Source organism: Thalassophryne amazonica, chromosome 2 (assembly GCF_902500255.1).
Source record: "Thalassophryne amazonica chromosome 2, fThaAma1.1, whole genome shotgun sequence".
Classification (NCBI taxonomy): Eukaryota; Metazoa; Chordata; class Actinopteri; order Batrachoidiformes; family Batrachoididae; genus Thalassophryne; species Thalassophryne amazonica.
In genome coordinates this window covers 103487525-103503174 of record NC_047104.1, presented here as the reverse complement: position 1 = coordinate 103503174, position 15650 = coordinate 103487525, and the positions used below count along the sequence as shown (strand labels likewise).

The following is a 15650-nucleotide window of genomic DNA, read 5'->3' as shown; positions in this document are numbered from 1 at the left end:
TTGTGCATGCTGAGGGGCCAGTGCTTACCGATACAAGACCTTCTGTCAGGTTGCAGACTGTACCTGACATGGCACTTGCATATGGGACCATTTTCTGTGTCCTCACAGGTGTGCTGGCAGCCCCCGTTCCCATGGTTACAGGTTACTGCCAGTCAACAAAATCAACCAAATAATGAATGCAACATATGTGAAGATAGGATTATGTGTGTTGTGTAATGTAAACTTAGCCTCATGCCAGTGTGCACATACAGGTGCAGACTCTCTGGTTCCTGGCCAACTCGAACCCTGGACGGCACTCGCAGGCGACGCCCCCTTTAGGTGTTTCTTTGCAGATGTGAGCACAGCCGTGCTCCTTATTCATACAGTTCAGGCCCTCTGCAATAGAGAGGTACACAATGAGGCCCTGCTACAGTGAATGGCTGCACATAAAGGCACTCATACTGAGAGATTAGCGTGTGACAGGGAACACATTAATGAATGATTGCTATTTATGCATTTCCAGTAAAAAGGAATATTGAAAACACAGTTGAAAACGGTTGCAAATGTCAACACCTATATATAAAAGGATCCCTAGCGGCCCTTGTTATCTACATGTTATCCACCCTCAGAAATAGGTACGTTCAACTTGAAAATGCGCTGTCAATATTGTAGTGGATGTACTACTATACTGTAGTACCAAGACCCAGTGGTCAAACATTATTTTCATTTTTAGTCCATCAGGTACAGCTCATCAAAGGAGGTCTGAAATGCTTCTTCCCTCTTCTATCCTTGGGGCTATGCCCTGAACATGCATGATATACTCCTTATCCTCCCCAGGGAATGCAACAAAGTCAATGGCAGAACGACAGCTTTGGCAGATGACATGTGCCAGCAGACTCGGCATAGCTCATAGTCCTTTTATACTCTGCCAGTGGAGAGGGTCCAACAGTTATGTGATGACACTATGACAAAGTAACGTGATAAATGTTCTCAAGGGGTGCTCACAAGTATGTTGGAATGCCTTTCCTGCTACCACATTCTTTGCAATAGCATTGGCATTCCCGTGCCTACCACTAGAAAGATGACTTCAAGACTACCAGGGCACCATGTGCAAGTACATGGTGCTTTGGGTATTTGCAAGTGTCATCCATGCAACAAGGAATACATGTCAACCTGTTACAGCTTAGATCTGACAGTCGCTGGATGGAAAGCGATGCTTTCCTTTGGCATTTCTCCAAGTTTTTAAGATGCCATGTTCAGGGACGCACATTCTGCCTCAATCCCAGGAGCCCTCTAGAAAATGCACCCTTTTTAAATCCTGCTTTGCTAACCACAGCTGGAGGGGAACCCACAAATGCAGTTGAAAAAGACATAAAAAGAAGTAAATAAAATTTGCAGCTGGAAACATAGTATAGCTGTTGTAGCCCTGCAGAAATATTACATTAAGGTAGCTGCTTTGAGAGAGGCAAGGCTACAACACTCGGGTAATCTGGTACGATACCTCATACTGGCGTGGAAAGCCTGCAGGAGGAAAATTTGAAATAGTATTGGCTTTACAGTGAAGAATAGCATCAAGTTAGCAGCACTCCCCAAAGTCCAGAGTGACAGAATAACATCCCAATCTCAACTGTTCACAAACACTTTCTTCATCTAGTGCCAACCATGCGTCCTGCTGAGAAGTTCAAAGCCCATTTTATACTTGCCTGACAGAGGTCACAGGCACTGTTTCAAAATGTGACAAAGTCATTATATTAGGGAATTTGAATGCCAGAGCTATGATCATCATGCTGGCTTTCTGTCCTTGATAAGCACAGGGTTGGAAAATGTTACAGTAATGGTCACCTTCTCCTCATGAGGTAGTCCAACCTTAAATTAGCCATTACAAATACATGCTTTCAACTTCCCAACAAGATGAAGATGAAATACTTGGCCGAGGCCCCAGACATTGTGATATCACAGTTCATAAGTTGAGTAATGGATGGTGTTATGTGCCAACTATGACATTTTGACATATTGACATGTAGTGACAAAACTTGGTCTTCAATTTAGCAGACACAAGGCTACAGTACTCTCAAACCCCCAAAATACATCTACATAGTCAATCTTCAGTCTGAAGAAGTTAAGGCACAACTCAAAGAAATCATCAATGCAAAACTGCAAAATGTGATAGAACCTGATTAGAACATCTTTAAAGGAATCCTCCATCACACTGCAGAATAGGTGCTTGGTCATGCTAAGAAAAGCTTGACAGACTGGTTTGATGACAATAATGTCAAAATCCAGGAACTTCTTGGGTAGAGATGCAACCTGCTGGGAGACCAGCGTGAAAAGGTACAGTCCACCATACAGCAGGGAATATATGACAAACAGACAGCAGCAACAATGTGCTCTAGAGACCCAAAGGGATATAAATCAAAGGAACTCGTACTCCTTTTATTGATCACTCAACTCAATATATAGCCTGAGGAAAAGCTCTACGGTCGCTCTTTATGCAGCTGATGGAAAAACTCTTCTCACAAAAAATGTGCTGTTCACCACAAGCTTTGGTGAACAGCACATTTTACACAACTGCTCAGGACCTTCAGCACACCTGATGTGACATGTCTGATTATTGACACTGCAACCTCTGATAAGGTTACTAAAACTACAAAACAGCTCATATGTGGGAAATGTCTTCGTGCAGAGTTAATTATTTACTTCAATAAACTTTGTGCACAAATCTGCTCCCACCTGCATCCACCCCGCGATGCAACCACCCTGGGTCCTGGATGGCAATCACCCAAGGGTTTGAGGAGAGAGTGAGGAACTGCAGCAGCAGCCAGTTTTTTTTTTTTCTTTGTTCACATGTGCGCGCGCGAACGAATCGTCTGTGAAGATAATTTTATTAACTACACAGATGTATAATAAAACAAATGGTGACTGATTTATAACACAATTATGACAGAGTTGGAGAGGAGAGCGAGGCACTGCAGCAGCAGCCAGTTTTTTTTTTTAATTGTTCACATGTGCGCATGCGGACAGGACAGGAGGTCCTCAAACTGGGTCTTGGAGAGGTGGAAGTACCGCTGAAAGCGCCCGTCATCCAGACGCAGCTCCTGCAGCAAATAATGAAACTCCCCGAATTGGGAACGTCTCATGAGGATGTTGTGAACCCAGGGACGGCGCCGCTGGTGACGTTTGTCAGCTTTCCACAACAAATAGAGCACAGCAACTTGCTCCACGTGATCAAGGTCCGTGATGTTGACTTGACGGCAAGCGGAATGGAAGCTCCTCCTATTTGATGACGCATTGGGGTGAATTTTCGTAGCGAAAGTTTCTGCTCACCCTCGACCGCCTTGGTCCTGAGGAAGGAGTACTTCGAGGATCTCCTCAATCCCATCGTCACGTCTTCCGAAGAGGAAGCAGAGACTGAGGACTCAGAGGCGGACTCATCCATTACCCAGGCCAAAGTCACCGAGGTGGTTAGAAAGCTCCTCGGTGGCAAGGCTCCTGGGGTGGATGAAATCCGTCCTGAGTACCTTAAGTCTCTGAATGTTGTGGGACTGTCTTGGCTGACATGCCTCTGCAACATCGCGTGGCAATTGGGGACAGTGCCTCTGGATTGGCAGACCGGGGTGGTGGTCCTTCTGTTTAAGAAGGGGGACCTGAGGGTGTGTTCCAACTATAGGGGGATCACACTCCTCAGCCTCCCCGGTAAGGTCTATTCCAGAGTACTGGAGAGGAGAATTTGACCGACGGTCGAACCTCGGATTCAGGAGGAGCAGTGTGGTTTTCGTCCTGGTCGCAGCACACTGGACCAGCTCTACACGCTCCATCGGGTGCTCGAGGCTTCATGGGAGTTTGCCCAACCAGTCCACATGTGTTTTGTGGATCTGGAGAAGGCGTTCGACCGTGTCTCTCGGGGTCTGGGGTCCTTTGCTAAGGGCTATCCGGTCCTTGTACGACCACAGCAGGAGCTTGGTTCGCATTGCCGGTAGTAAGTCAAACCTGTTTCCAGTGCATGTTGGCCTCCGCCAGGGCTGCCCTTTGTCACCGGTTCTGTTCATTATTTTTATGGACAGAATTTCTAGGCGCAGCCAGGGTGTAGAGGGGGTCTGGTTTCGGAACCACAGAATCTCATCTCTGCTGTTTGCAGATGATGTGATTCTGTTGGCTTCACCAAATCAGGACCTTCAGTGTGCACTGGGGCAGTTTGCAGCCGAGTGTGAAGTGTCTGGGATGAAAATCAGCACCTCCAAATCCGAGGCCATGGTTCTCAACCGGAAAAAAGTGCTTTGCTCTCTTCAGGTCGGTGGAGTGTCCTTGCCTCAAGTGGAGGAGTTTAAGTATCTCGGGGTCTTGTTCACAAGTGAGGGACGGATGGAGCGTGAGATTGATAGACGGATCGGTGCAGCATCTGCAGTGATGCGGTCGCTGTATCGGACCGTCGTGGTGAAGAGAGAGCTGAGTAGGGGGGCAAAGCTCTCGATTAATGGCCCAGTCACACGGCACTTAACGAAGGGTGACGAAGCCCTGACGAAACAAGAAATCTGGACTTTTGACTGTCGTTGACATCGTTTAACCTTCGCGCAGCTTTGTTCCTGCAGCGGGCGCTTTGTCAGGATTTTTAAACTGTTGAAAAATTTGAACGAAGGGCAACGAAAACCTCAGTTCGTCTGTGTTTCGTTTTGCTGCCGTTCTTGACGTTTTTAATCGTTTGTGTAGTTTTTGTAATGTTATTGTTTAATATGACTTCGTTGGAGCAGCTGAATGTTTTCACACAGCGCAGAAGCCGGTTTGTGAGCGCTGAGCCTGCTGCTGCGTTCATGTACCGTCGGAAATTACAGGGCAAACTCAGCCTACTTGCTTGGATTTTTTTTTATCTGTGTTGAGGGGCAGCTTCAATGGGCTCAGGCACCTTATATAGGCCAGAATTAATCTTTTGTGTGGATATAATTAATTATTTTGCCACAAGCAACTGTTGAATTTGAAACAACAAAAAAGTTGTGTAATTTCCGACGGTACTTGAATGCAGCATCAGTGGCAGCAGGAGCTCCTGCGTGCGCTTATTATTTTGTATTAAATATAACAATATGAGTGTAGGAATGATAATCCAGTCCTTCTGTACATGTGGCAACAGGTAGATGAATCAAAATGATTATATAAAGAGCTGTTCTGGAAGGAAGAATTCACATTGTGGATCAGTGATCAGCTGGTGGAAATAACCGCACGAGTCAATGCGCGCATTCACACGCACTGATTAATTTACTGCTCTGATATATTCAATCATCTTTACACTTATATTTATATTTATTCTCCCTTTTGACAGTTTTCTGTTATAAATGAAGATATATGTCACATAATACTGTGATACAGCAGTGACCACAGAACACTTTTTTTTTTTAATTGGAGCACGACGGAGCACGCATCATGTCGACAGACAGTGTGGATTCTGATGATGGAGATGATCCCTCTTTTGTTCTGGACAAGGAACCAGAGCAGGTGGTCCATCGACATCTCCACAGATTCTGTTTGCAGTTTCTCCAGGACTCAGGCGCTATGAGCTCCGTTCCAGCGCCGAGTGGACACGCTCTGCTCCAGCAGTGGCTCCAGGCGCGTTTCGTTGAGACTGTGAGCTTCGGTTTTGTTAAGTTCCTCTTTCGTCCCTTTTGCGCTCTTGCTTCACAGACTGTTCGGTGATAAAAGCTCTCTCGTCCACCTTTTCTCAACGAATTGTAACGTTTTTTACTTTTCCCTTCGTTCAGGAATCGTCGTGTGCCGTGTGACTGGGCCATTACCGATCGATCTACATTCCGATCCTCACCTATGGTCATGAGATTTGGCTCATGACCGAAAGAACGAGATCGCTAGTACAAGATGAGTTTCCTCCGCAGGGTGGCTGGGCGCTCCCTTAGAGATAGGGTGAGGAGCTCGATCACTCGGGAGGAGCTCGGAGTCGAGCCGCTGCTCCTCCACGTTGAAAGGAGTCAGTTGAGGTGGCTCAGGCATCTTTTCCGGATGCCCTCTGGACGCCTTGCCTCGGTGTTCCGGGCACATCCCATTGGGATGAGGCCCCAAGGAAGACCCAGGACACGCTGGAGGGACTACATCTCTCAGCTGGCTTGGGAACGCCTTGGGGTTCCCCCGGAGGAGCTGGGGGAGGTGTGTGTGGATCGGGAGGTCTGGGCGGCTTTGCTTGAGCTGCTGCCCCCGCGACCCGACTCCGGATAAAGCGGAAGAAAATGGATGGATGGATGGAAGTTTCTGCCCATGCAGAGCGACACACCGGGGATGGTGGCGCATCCATCGCCAGGCATTAAGCCCTTTTCACTGCTTAATCCACACTGACCACATGTTGTACATTTAATACCTCCTTTATAAGCAGATATATTACTGTCCATGCACTCTGTGCTAACTGCTACAAAACCTGTCCAACCGTTCCGGCTTGTCTGCTCACTCGTGTGCATCTGGGTGGGATGGCGTTCACTCACCCACAGAGCGGTGGATGCATGTGTGCTGGTTGTCGCTGAGGAAGAAGCCCTTGTTGCAGTGGCACTCATAGCTCCCCATGGTGTTGACGCAAGTGTGCTGACACCCACCATTGCTGAACTTGCACTCATCCACATCTGTAGCACAGCAGCACAATTGCATTATCTCATTGCATTTGCAATTCCCATGCAAATTTCTCAAAAAGGGCTTGTAATGTAAACAGGAAAACTTGCAAATTGTATAAATCACAAAATGAGTAATCATTTAAAGGGGTCGTATTGTGGAAAACTGGATTTGAGCTACTTTAAACTCATATATATGATTGGAGTGTCATGTTATATAGTGACAAAAGTCCCAAAGTCTAAATCTACTATAAGAAAAATTTAGATTTAAAACAGTTCATTTTAGATTTCTGTGACATATGTCACAGAACCCTATATCTGGATGGTTGCTGGGCAACATGACAACACAATGGGACTGCCCTGTAGACAGGAAACACATCATGTCTACTCCAGCTACACTGGAAACACAACCGCCATGTTCAGAATGGAGAAGTATTTCAGTTGAAGTCATAGAAACCTGACGCAAGGTTTTTTAAATTATTATTTCAATAGCGTAAAGGCCAGGGTTAATTATTTCTTAAATATGTCAAATCTCTGACATATTTAATTAAAAGCACCACTCTGCATTTAATCATTAGTGATTGATCTCTGCTCCCCTCCACAGCATGTCTTTTTCCTGGTTCTCTCCCTCAGCCCCAACCAGTCCCAGCAGAAGACTGCCCCTCCCTGAGCCTGGTTCTGCTGGAGGTTTCTTCCTGTTAAAAGGGAGTTTTTCCTTCCCACTGTAGCCAAGTGCTTGCTCACAGGGGGTCGTTTTGACCGTTGGGGTTTTACATAATTATTGTATGGCCTTGCCTTACAATATAAAGCGCCTTGGGGCAACTGTTTGTTGTGATTTGGCGCTATATAAAAAAATTGATTGATTGAAATCTGTTGCAGCCGCAGATGATATGTCAGTGGTCTCTCACTGATGAATATGGTGGCCAGTAGAGACCATAAGATTTGCAAATTAAGACATTGGCAAATGCAGAAAACACTTACAAATACAATAAAAATGCCTGCTTCAATTCAACAACTTGTTAAATACAAATATAACTTACAGTACATGTAACAATTTAATCTGACAAAATGTGTGTAGCACAAATAGACACAACACAAGCAAAAACCCAGATACATTGCAAAGCTCAGCAACACAACTGACATACTCACAACACAGAGGTTTCTGCCACAGGACTTTGACTTCTACTGTTCAGTGCATTCCAAATAAAATAATAAAATATGAAAATACAGCTAGCTGAGCGTAAAATCGTAATAAAGTAAACAAACTGAGTCAGCTCTGCGGCCTTGTGGAGATAAAGAGTGGACTGCTGTGATGCACTGAACGGTCCATCAGTTAAAAAAGAAACTTCTTTTTGTGTTATTACGCGCATGTTTATTGCATTGTGGAGCTTTACAATGTATTTCAGTTTTTGGGTGTGTCATGTGAATTTTCAGTAGGCATGTTAGCAAAATGATTTTTGCATGTGCTGGAGGTTATATTTGTTTGCATTCTCTGTGTTTGCAAGTGTTTTTTTAATTTTATTTGCAAGATGTTTTTTGACGCAACTACCTGTTGTTGAATTAATGCAGGTGTAATTTTTTGAGGTGAGGGGGTTGTATTGTTTTTTGTCCTGCATTTGCTGGTATTGTCTTAATTTGCGGTTTGTATCGCACTATGTTGTCACTGTTTGCAGTCAGACACTTCTCTGATAAGATCAACTTTATCCGAAAGAAATAATTTTGCCAGACTACTGAAAGAGTAAACAGTGAACTTTTTTTTTTACTGTAAGTACAACAAATTTATATGAAATGACTGGAGGACATTTGCACAAGACATTCAATAATATTGCGCATAACTGAATAACTCTGTTCATTATGTTTTTATCCTGCAGAAAGGGCAGGAATTATACAGTCTGATTGCCACAAGTAGGAAAGACCTCCTTGGTGTTCTTTGGTGCACCTCGTGGTCTCAGTCTATGGCTGAAGGTGCTCTGAAAGGAGGTCAGTGTGGCATGCAGGAGGTGGGAGGTGTTGTAAAGGATGCTAAGCAGGTCCCTCAACATCCTCCTCTCTGACACCACCACAGACTCCAGCTCAGCCCCCAGCACAGAACCAGCTCTCCTAATGAGCTTGTTGAGTCTGAGGGGTGTGACAAGCAGCAGCACATTTCCATTTAAAGCAACCAACATAACAACAGGCCATTTCTTCCACAAATTAAGGATGTGTTTTTTTTTAGGATGCATCACCTCAATGTCTAAGAAATATTTTTAGCTACAAATTTTAATATCTGGTGGACATCTGGTGCACTATATTAGCTTGCTGAAAAGTGTATAATATGACCCCTTTAAATCACATGACCACAACCACAGCAGTTTGATATCTTTATACATAGTTCAACTGTCACAAATGTTATGTAATCTCTAGTTTACCTAGACAGTTATGTCCATCGTGTGCCAAGTTGAACCCATCATAACAAGTGCAGCGATAATTGCCTGGTATGTTGTTGCATTCATGCACACAGCCACCGTTGTACTCGAAGTCACATTCGTCAATGTCTGAGAAATAAGGCACACACACGCACACACAAGTTTAGACTTCTTCTGCTAAAATGAAACATCTCTTCAATGAACAGCAGATCAGTTGAATGTATATCATAGGCGTCAGAAGTGAGGGCACACACACACTTTATTATAGTGTACATTTTTATCCTATTCGAAGTACAAAAATCAAGTAAATCCAGAATAAAATTAATTAGATTTTGTATCTTTTTTCCAAATAATGAGTAATATTGTGTAAATGTTGATGTGGTGGCAGCACGGTGGCTTAGTGGTTAGCACTGTTGCCTCACAGCGAGAAGGTTGTGGGTTCAATTCCCGTGGCCTTTCTGTGTGGAGTTTGCATGTTCTCCCCGTGTTTGCGTGGGATTCCTCTGGGTGCTCCGGTTTCCTCCCACATCCAAAGACATGCAGGTTAGGTGGATTGGAATCTTTAACAAATTATCTGTAGGTGTGTGTGTGGGTGTGTCTGTGTTTGACTATTTGCGGCCCTGTGACAGACTAGCATCCTGTCCTGGGTGTACCCAGCCTCGCGCTCTATGGCTGCTGGGATAGGCTCCAGCCCCCCGCAACCCTTAACTGGATTAAGCGGTAGGAGATGGATGGATGGATGTTGATGTGGTTGATAATATCTACATTAATAAATTAAACATACAGTGGCTGTCACAGTGGTTAATAACACAGTTGCCTCACTACAAGAAGGTCGTTGGATCATTTCCCACCTGGACCTTTCTGTGTGGAGTTTCTCCCTGTGTTTGCGTGGGTTCCCCCCGGGGGCTCCGGCTTCCTCCCACATCCAAAGACATGCAGGTTAAGTGGATTGGAAACTTTAAATTGGTTCTGGTGTGTAAATTGGCTCTGGTCTCCCCGTGATCTTAACTGAAGTAAGGGGGGATAGAAAAGCTGATTTTTAAATATATTTTTTAACAAAAACACTCCATTATGCACCATTTAACAGAGAGAAAATTTCAGAGGGGGTGACATCCCTGGACGCTCCTATTTTGACTAACATCACTGTCACGCACTTGCCCCACCAGTGAAATTAGCTTCTACCGCCTATGTTACAAACATCTCAGTTTGTTTCAGACATTTAATAACCATAAAGTAAAATATAACTTTCAAAAAAATTAAGTTTTGCAAATTTTACACAAAGGGTGGGTCACCCTGTTTGATACTTTTGTTAACCACTCACACACACACACACACACACACACACACACACACACACACACACACACACACACACACACACACACACACATACAAAATCCGTGACGCACAGGAGTCCACAGAAAAAGCACATTACCTTCACAGTGCCTTCCGTCTCCTTTAAAGCCCGCTTTGCACGTACACTTGTACGAGCCCTGGGTCGTCTGACAAATAGCATCAATGTGACAGCCATCGCTCCCCTCTGCGCACGGATCTGCACAAACCCACATCAGTCATTCTTACCAAAAAGTGGAAAACTCATAAATTCTGAAAAATCGTCTACAGCAGGATAAAACACTGGAGTTTACTTTTCATTTTTAGTAAAAGCAGGAAAAAAAACACGGACTGTCACAGTCACTGCCTCTATGCAGGCGCATGTGAAAATTCTAAGCAATCTAAGTGTGCGTAAACTTTATTTACAGTTACTGGTATTTAGAAAAAAAAGTTAATTCCCACAGGATTATTGTTCGGTGACACATCAGCTTTCAGGTTATGCGCAAACTAAACTTAAAAACACTTAGTGCGCGCGTCTGAAACCGTGCGTAATAAGGAGCAGTGTCCTGGAAAACAGTCCCACCTCGGTTCTCTGGAAGCGCTGCGCTTTGGCCACTATTTAACAGCAGCAAAAACACACAAAAGCCCCTCACAGTCCAAACAGCTCCCATGGTGATATGATCCAAGTTTAGAAGGCTTCTCAAAAGGACGCGTATACACTGAGGCCGTGAGCGAGCGTGCGCCTCATTTTCATTCTGCCCTGTCAATCTGCTGCACAACGGGCTTTTCAAAAGAGAAAGGAGCACACGCGTGTGCGCCCCACAGCGCCAGAAAGACACCGCGGAGCGCGTACACGTGCAGACGGTGCCTTTGAAACGAACCTGCGTCAAGTCAGCCACAAAACCAGCGCAAAACCGGAAATTCCGCCTATTTAATAAAACAGCCCGAGAGTCGGTCACCAATTACACTTTTATTTTGAAATCCGACACCAGCAGCACCTCTGCGCGCACAGCTAGACTTCACAATGTCCCAACTCTAATCTTTAGCATCACCTAAATCAAACTCAACAAGGTCTTCTTTCCTAGCTGATGCTAAATGTTTTTTTTTTTTTTAGATGCGTATGGTCTTCTCTCACAATATCAGTCAGGTTTTTTAGAAATAGCACAGTACAGTAACTGCTGCTGTTAATGTGGTAAACGACATCATAGAGGCACTAGATGGCCGAAAATATTGTGCAGCGCTTTTTATCACCTTGTCAAAGGCATATGACACAGTCGACCATGTCATCCTGGCAGATAGACTCCACAAGACTGATTTATCTAACCAGGTTGTTAGCTGGTTCTCTAGTTATTTTTCAGACAGAACATAGTGTGTCCAGGCCACTGGGTCTTCTTCCACTTTCCTCCCTGTTCTAAAGGGCGTTCCTCAGGGTTCTATATTAGGGCCTCTGTTGTTCACAATTTATGTGAATAATCTTTGTGATAATTTATGTAATGCTGTGTCACATTTTTATGTTGATGATGATACAGTAATTTATTGTTCCTCTTCTTCAATTTTAAAATCCCTTGAGTTCTTGCAGTCAGCCTTTGATACTGTTCAGTCCCATTTGACTCAGCGCTGAATGCAGACAAATCAAAGACCATGTTACTTTCAAATGGCAAGCAGCTTCCATTTCACTTTCCTAAGTTCTCAACTGTTCATGCACTCTAAAACATGCAGCTGCGTTTAGTTATGTCCAGTTACCTCTCTTTAACCTCTTTAACCTCTCTTTACCTCTCTTAAACTTGTAAGAGCGCTTTATGTTAAAGAGAGGTAGTAAGTGGACATAACTAAACGCAGCAGCAATATTTTAGAGTGCGGGGTTGAAATTGAAATGGTCACATCTTATAAATACTTTTGGCATTTTTTAGGCACTTTTTAGGCATTTTGCTTGATGAGAACCTGTCTTTTAAGTTGCATATAGATAAACTTGTTTGTAAGCTGAAACTGAAATTGGGATTCTTTTTTAGAAATAAATCATGTTTTGATCACCACAACTTTTTTACCCTTGTTGGACTACGGATATCTGCTTTTTATGAATGCTCCTGATCAGTATTAAAGAAATTGGATACAGTATACCACTGTGCTTTGTGTTTTATTACTGGTTGCAGCTATCATGTACATCACTGTTCTTTATATGCTGTCGCACATTGTCCATTTTTGCATGCTCGTGGACTCTCTCACTGCCTGATTTTTATTTACAAATCTATTCTTGGACTTCTCCCACATATATGTCCTCACACGTGTAGAAACCTCAGCTGATATGGCCTGCACTCTCAGGGCATCATACAGTTGCAGGTCCCAAGGGTCAGAACTGAACTGGGCAAAAAGACTTCAATTTTCTGCCCCATCTACCTGGAACGATGTGCAGATGGACTTCAAATTGACACATTTTGTATCTCTGGGGAGATTTAAGGCAATTATAAAAGACAGAGAAATAAGCTCTATTGGGTCTTGTGACTGGACTGTGTAATCATGAAATTCCACTCTTGTTTTTCTGTAATGTGTGAAATGGTGAGTGTATTTTGTGTGTTAGTTGTAATGTGTTTTGTGCTGCCTTCTTTGCCAGGTCACTCTTGAAAAAGAGGTTTTAAGTCTCAATGAGTTTTTCACCTGGTTAAATAAAGGACATTGATCTATTACTATTAAAATGGAAGCTATGAAAAGAACTGATAAACAGTGAAAAATGTGATCATTCTTATGATAATTCCGTTCACACCTTTCCGTATCATGCTGCCGTAGCCTCTGGATCTCCAGGTTTGACAGGACCTTCCTTGAGCTACCAAGTGCTTCTTGGTCAGTTCCATGTTGGGAAACCATGCCCATTTGTCCTGTTCCAGTAGGCCATTTCCCATCAGTATGTCCTTGTTCCTCAACAACTGATGCAGACCTTGTTAACTCGTGTGAGCTGGTGTGGCTTTATTTATGCGTCTCTTACTTACATTCCAAGGTATGTTGGGGGAGCAGTATGGGGGTCTAGCCTGGGGCCCCTTACAGGATGCATGTCCTGACCAGGGTTTGAGCCACAGATCTGTTATTCCAAAGATGGTAATTTTATATATATATATATATATATATATATATATGTGTGTGTGTGTGTGTGTGTGTGTGTGTGTGTATATACACACACACACACACACACAAACACACTTTGTAGATGTCACCACACATCAGCAGTTGAGGAAGGCTCTGCTGGAAACCAACCGCCCACAACTTCAATTCAATTTATTTCATTTATATAGTGCCAAATCATGACAAAGCTGCCTCAAGGCGCTTCATACAAGTAAGGTCTAACCTTACCAATGCCTACACACCCTTGTGCAGGAGTCACAGCAACTGGGTCTCCAATGCCAACCCTTCTGCTGACTGTTCACCTGCCATGCAACAACCCTGTGCAACTTTATCTTTAATGTCTTAACTGAATGGAGAGCTGGCTGGCAACAGACTCCCAAATTCTCTCAATTCACCGTTTGCCAAAACACAAACTTACCACTAGATTTACCCCACAAAGAATGGATAACCCTGAACGCCAACATGCACAGATGGTGTTTGGAAACATCTGTAGCTTGCATACGTGGACTGAATAATACATCATCCATGAGTGGGCTGCCAATATGTAGACCTGGGTTCAATTTCTGGTCACTCGGCCTGTTTGTGTCCTCGGACAAGACACTTTGTCTGCATCATCTCAGTCCCCCAGCTGGAAATGGGTACCAGCATTGGATGGGAAGCAATGTGCGTCAGACTGGTGTCCTGTCCAGGGGAAGCTGTAGAGTTTCATCCACTTCATGCTACAGCACCCGGAGAACTTTCCTCTGCTTCTTCAATATAAATATGACTTAGTATCTCATAGTAATTACTTGGCATACACAGTAATTGTATGGAGAGTTTCATAATTAGAACTTACAACCTCATCGTTGTGACTTATCTCAAATACAATGTAGCCTTATTTTATTTTTTAAATTATGATTTACTGTCTTGTGATTGCTTCTCCCAAACAGCAGGAGAAGGTCTGAGTTTATGTGATTGCTCCTGACTCTCACCATATGGTTCCTGTGTCAGGCAAGTGTTTATTATATTTTAGTTATGATTTTATCTGTTTTGACTTAAAATTTGTCTTGTTTTAAATGTGTTAAGCATTGCCAGATCTGTTCTTTAAACATTTTTACTTCGTGACATCCTTTTTTCCTTTATGTTTTCGTAGGGGCCGTAGAGAATCAACCTTCTGAGGCCTGAACTGTCAGTTGGTTGGCAGAGGTAATTCTTAGATAATGTTGATTACTATGAAGTTGTTGTTCATTCGGTTGCTCCCGGTTTTGTTCGGGGTCGCCACAGCGGATACAGCCAGATCCTCATGGGTAATTGGCTCAAGTTTTACGCCGGATGCCCTTCCTGACGCAACTCCAGTTTTACCTGGAGAAACACACACAGCCGCTCGTGTTCCAAAGAGGTCTCCCATCCAAGTACTAACCAGATCCCGCTCTGCTTAGCTTCTGAGAGCTGACGGGATCAGGCTTACACAGAGCAGACCGGCTGATTACTATGAGGTGATGAATCATAATCTCTTCTTCCTTTTAGATATGACTTATGATCACAGCGATGACTGCGCTTCTCTCAGGCTGTCTCCTAACATTGTGTTGCTTCAGCAAAGCACACATAACCTTTTTCATTCAAGGTTCAGTCATCCAGCTACAAGACATTTTAGACGTTTATTTCACATCATCTGGACTTCATGTTGTCCAACAAGATGTCTAGTTGCTGTAAACTTCGAGATTAGCTGTGTGTAGCTCTTGACCGCCATCTATCTGTGCAAATAAATACTACAAGACAGTTTTCATGGATAATGACTGAACTTTAGTCAAGCCTGTGCTCTGAAACTAACTGCAGGGCTCAAGTAGCAGAGAAAGTTAAATATGAAGGCCAGAAATACCATTTCTAGATTGACTTGAGCAGTACAGTAGGAAGGACTGTGTGTAGCAAGGACTCATATATATATATATATATATATATATATATATATATATATATATATATATATATATATATATATATATATATATATATATATATATATATATATATATATATATAACAGAATCAAATTTGTTGCCAAGTTCGCACATACAAGGAATTTGACTATTTTATTTCTTGTTAATTACGTAATCTTATGTTAATTTTCTGTAATTTATAAATTGTTTAGGCTCTCGTTATAATATGCACATTGTTATTATTGTCATTTGATTTTTAAATGGACCACAATGGAAATAAGTGTTTTCACTTTGTGTCATCCATGTATTTTTAACAT

At 43.2% G+C, this 15650-nt stretch overlaps 1 protein-coding gene across 1 annotated transcript in view; it reads right to left on the bottom strand.

The window, feature by feature from the left end:
- The window catches only part of scube2 (signal peptide, CUB domain, EGF-like 2), a 91524-nt gene extending 80416 nt beyond the window's left edge, over positions 1-11108 (bottom strand). The window contains 6 exon segments of the mRNA XM_034190983.1: positions 29-145; positions 250-375; positions 6450-6584; positions 8978-9103; positions 10410-10526; positions 10890-11108. Coding sequence (XP_034046874.1) covers positions 29-145; positions 250-375; positions 6450-6584; positions 8978-9103; positions 10410-10526; positions 10890-10977 — 709 coding nt within the window. The 5' untranslated portion in view covers positions 10978-11108.
- Between the last annotated feature and the right edge of the window lie 4542 nt (positions 11109-15650).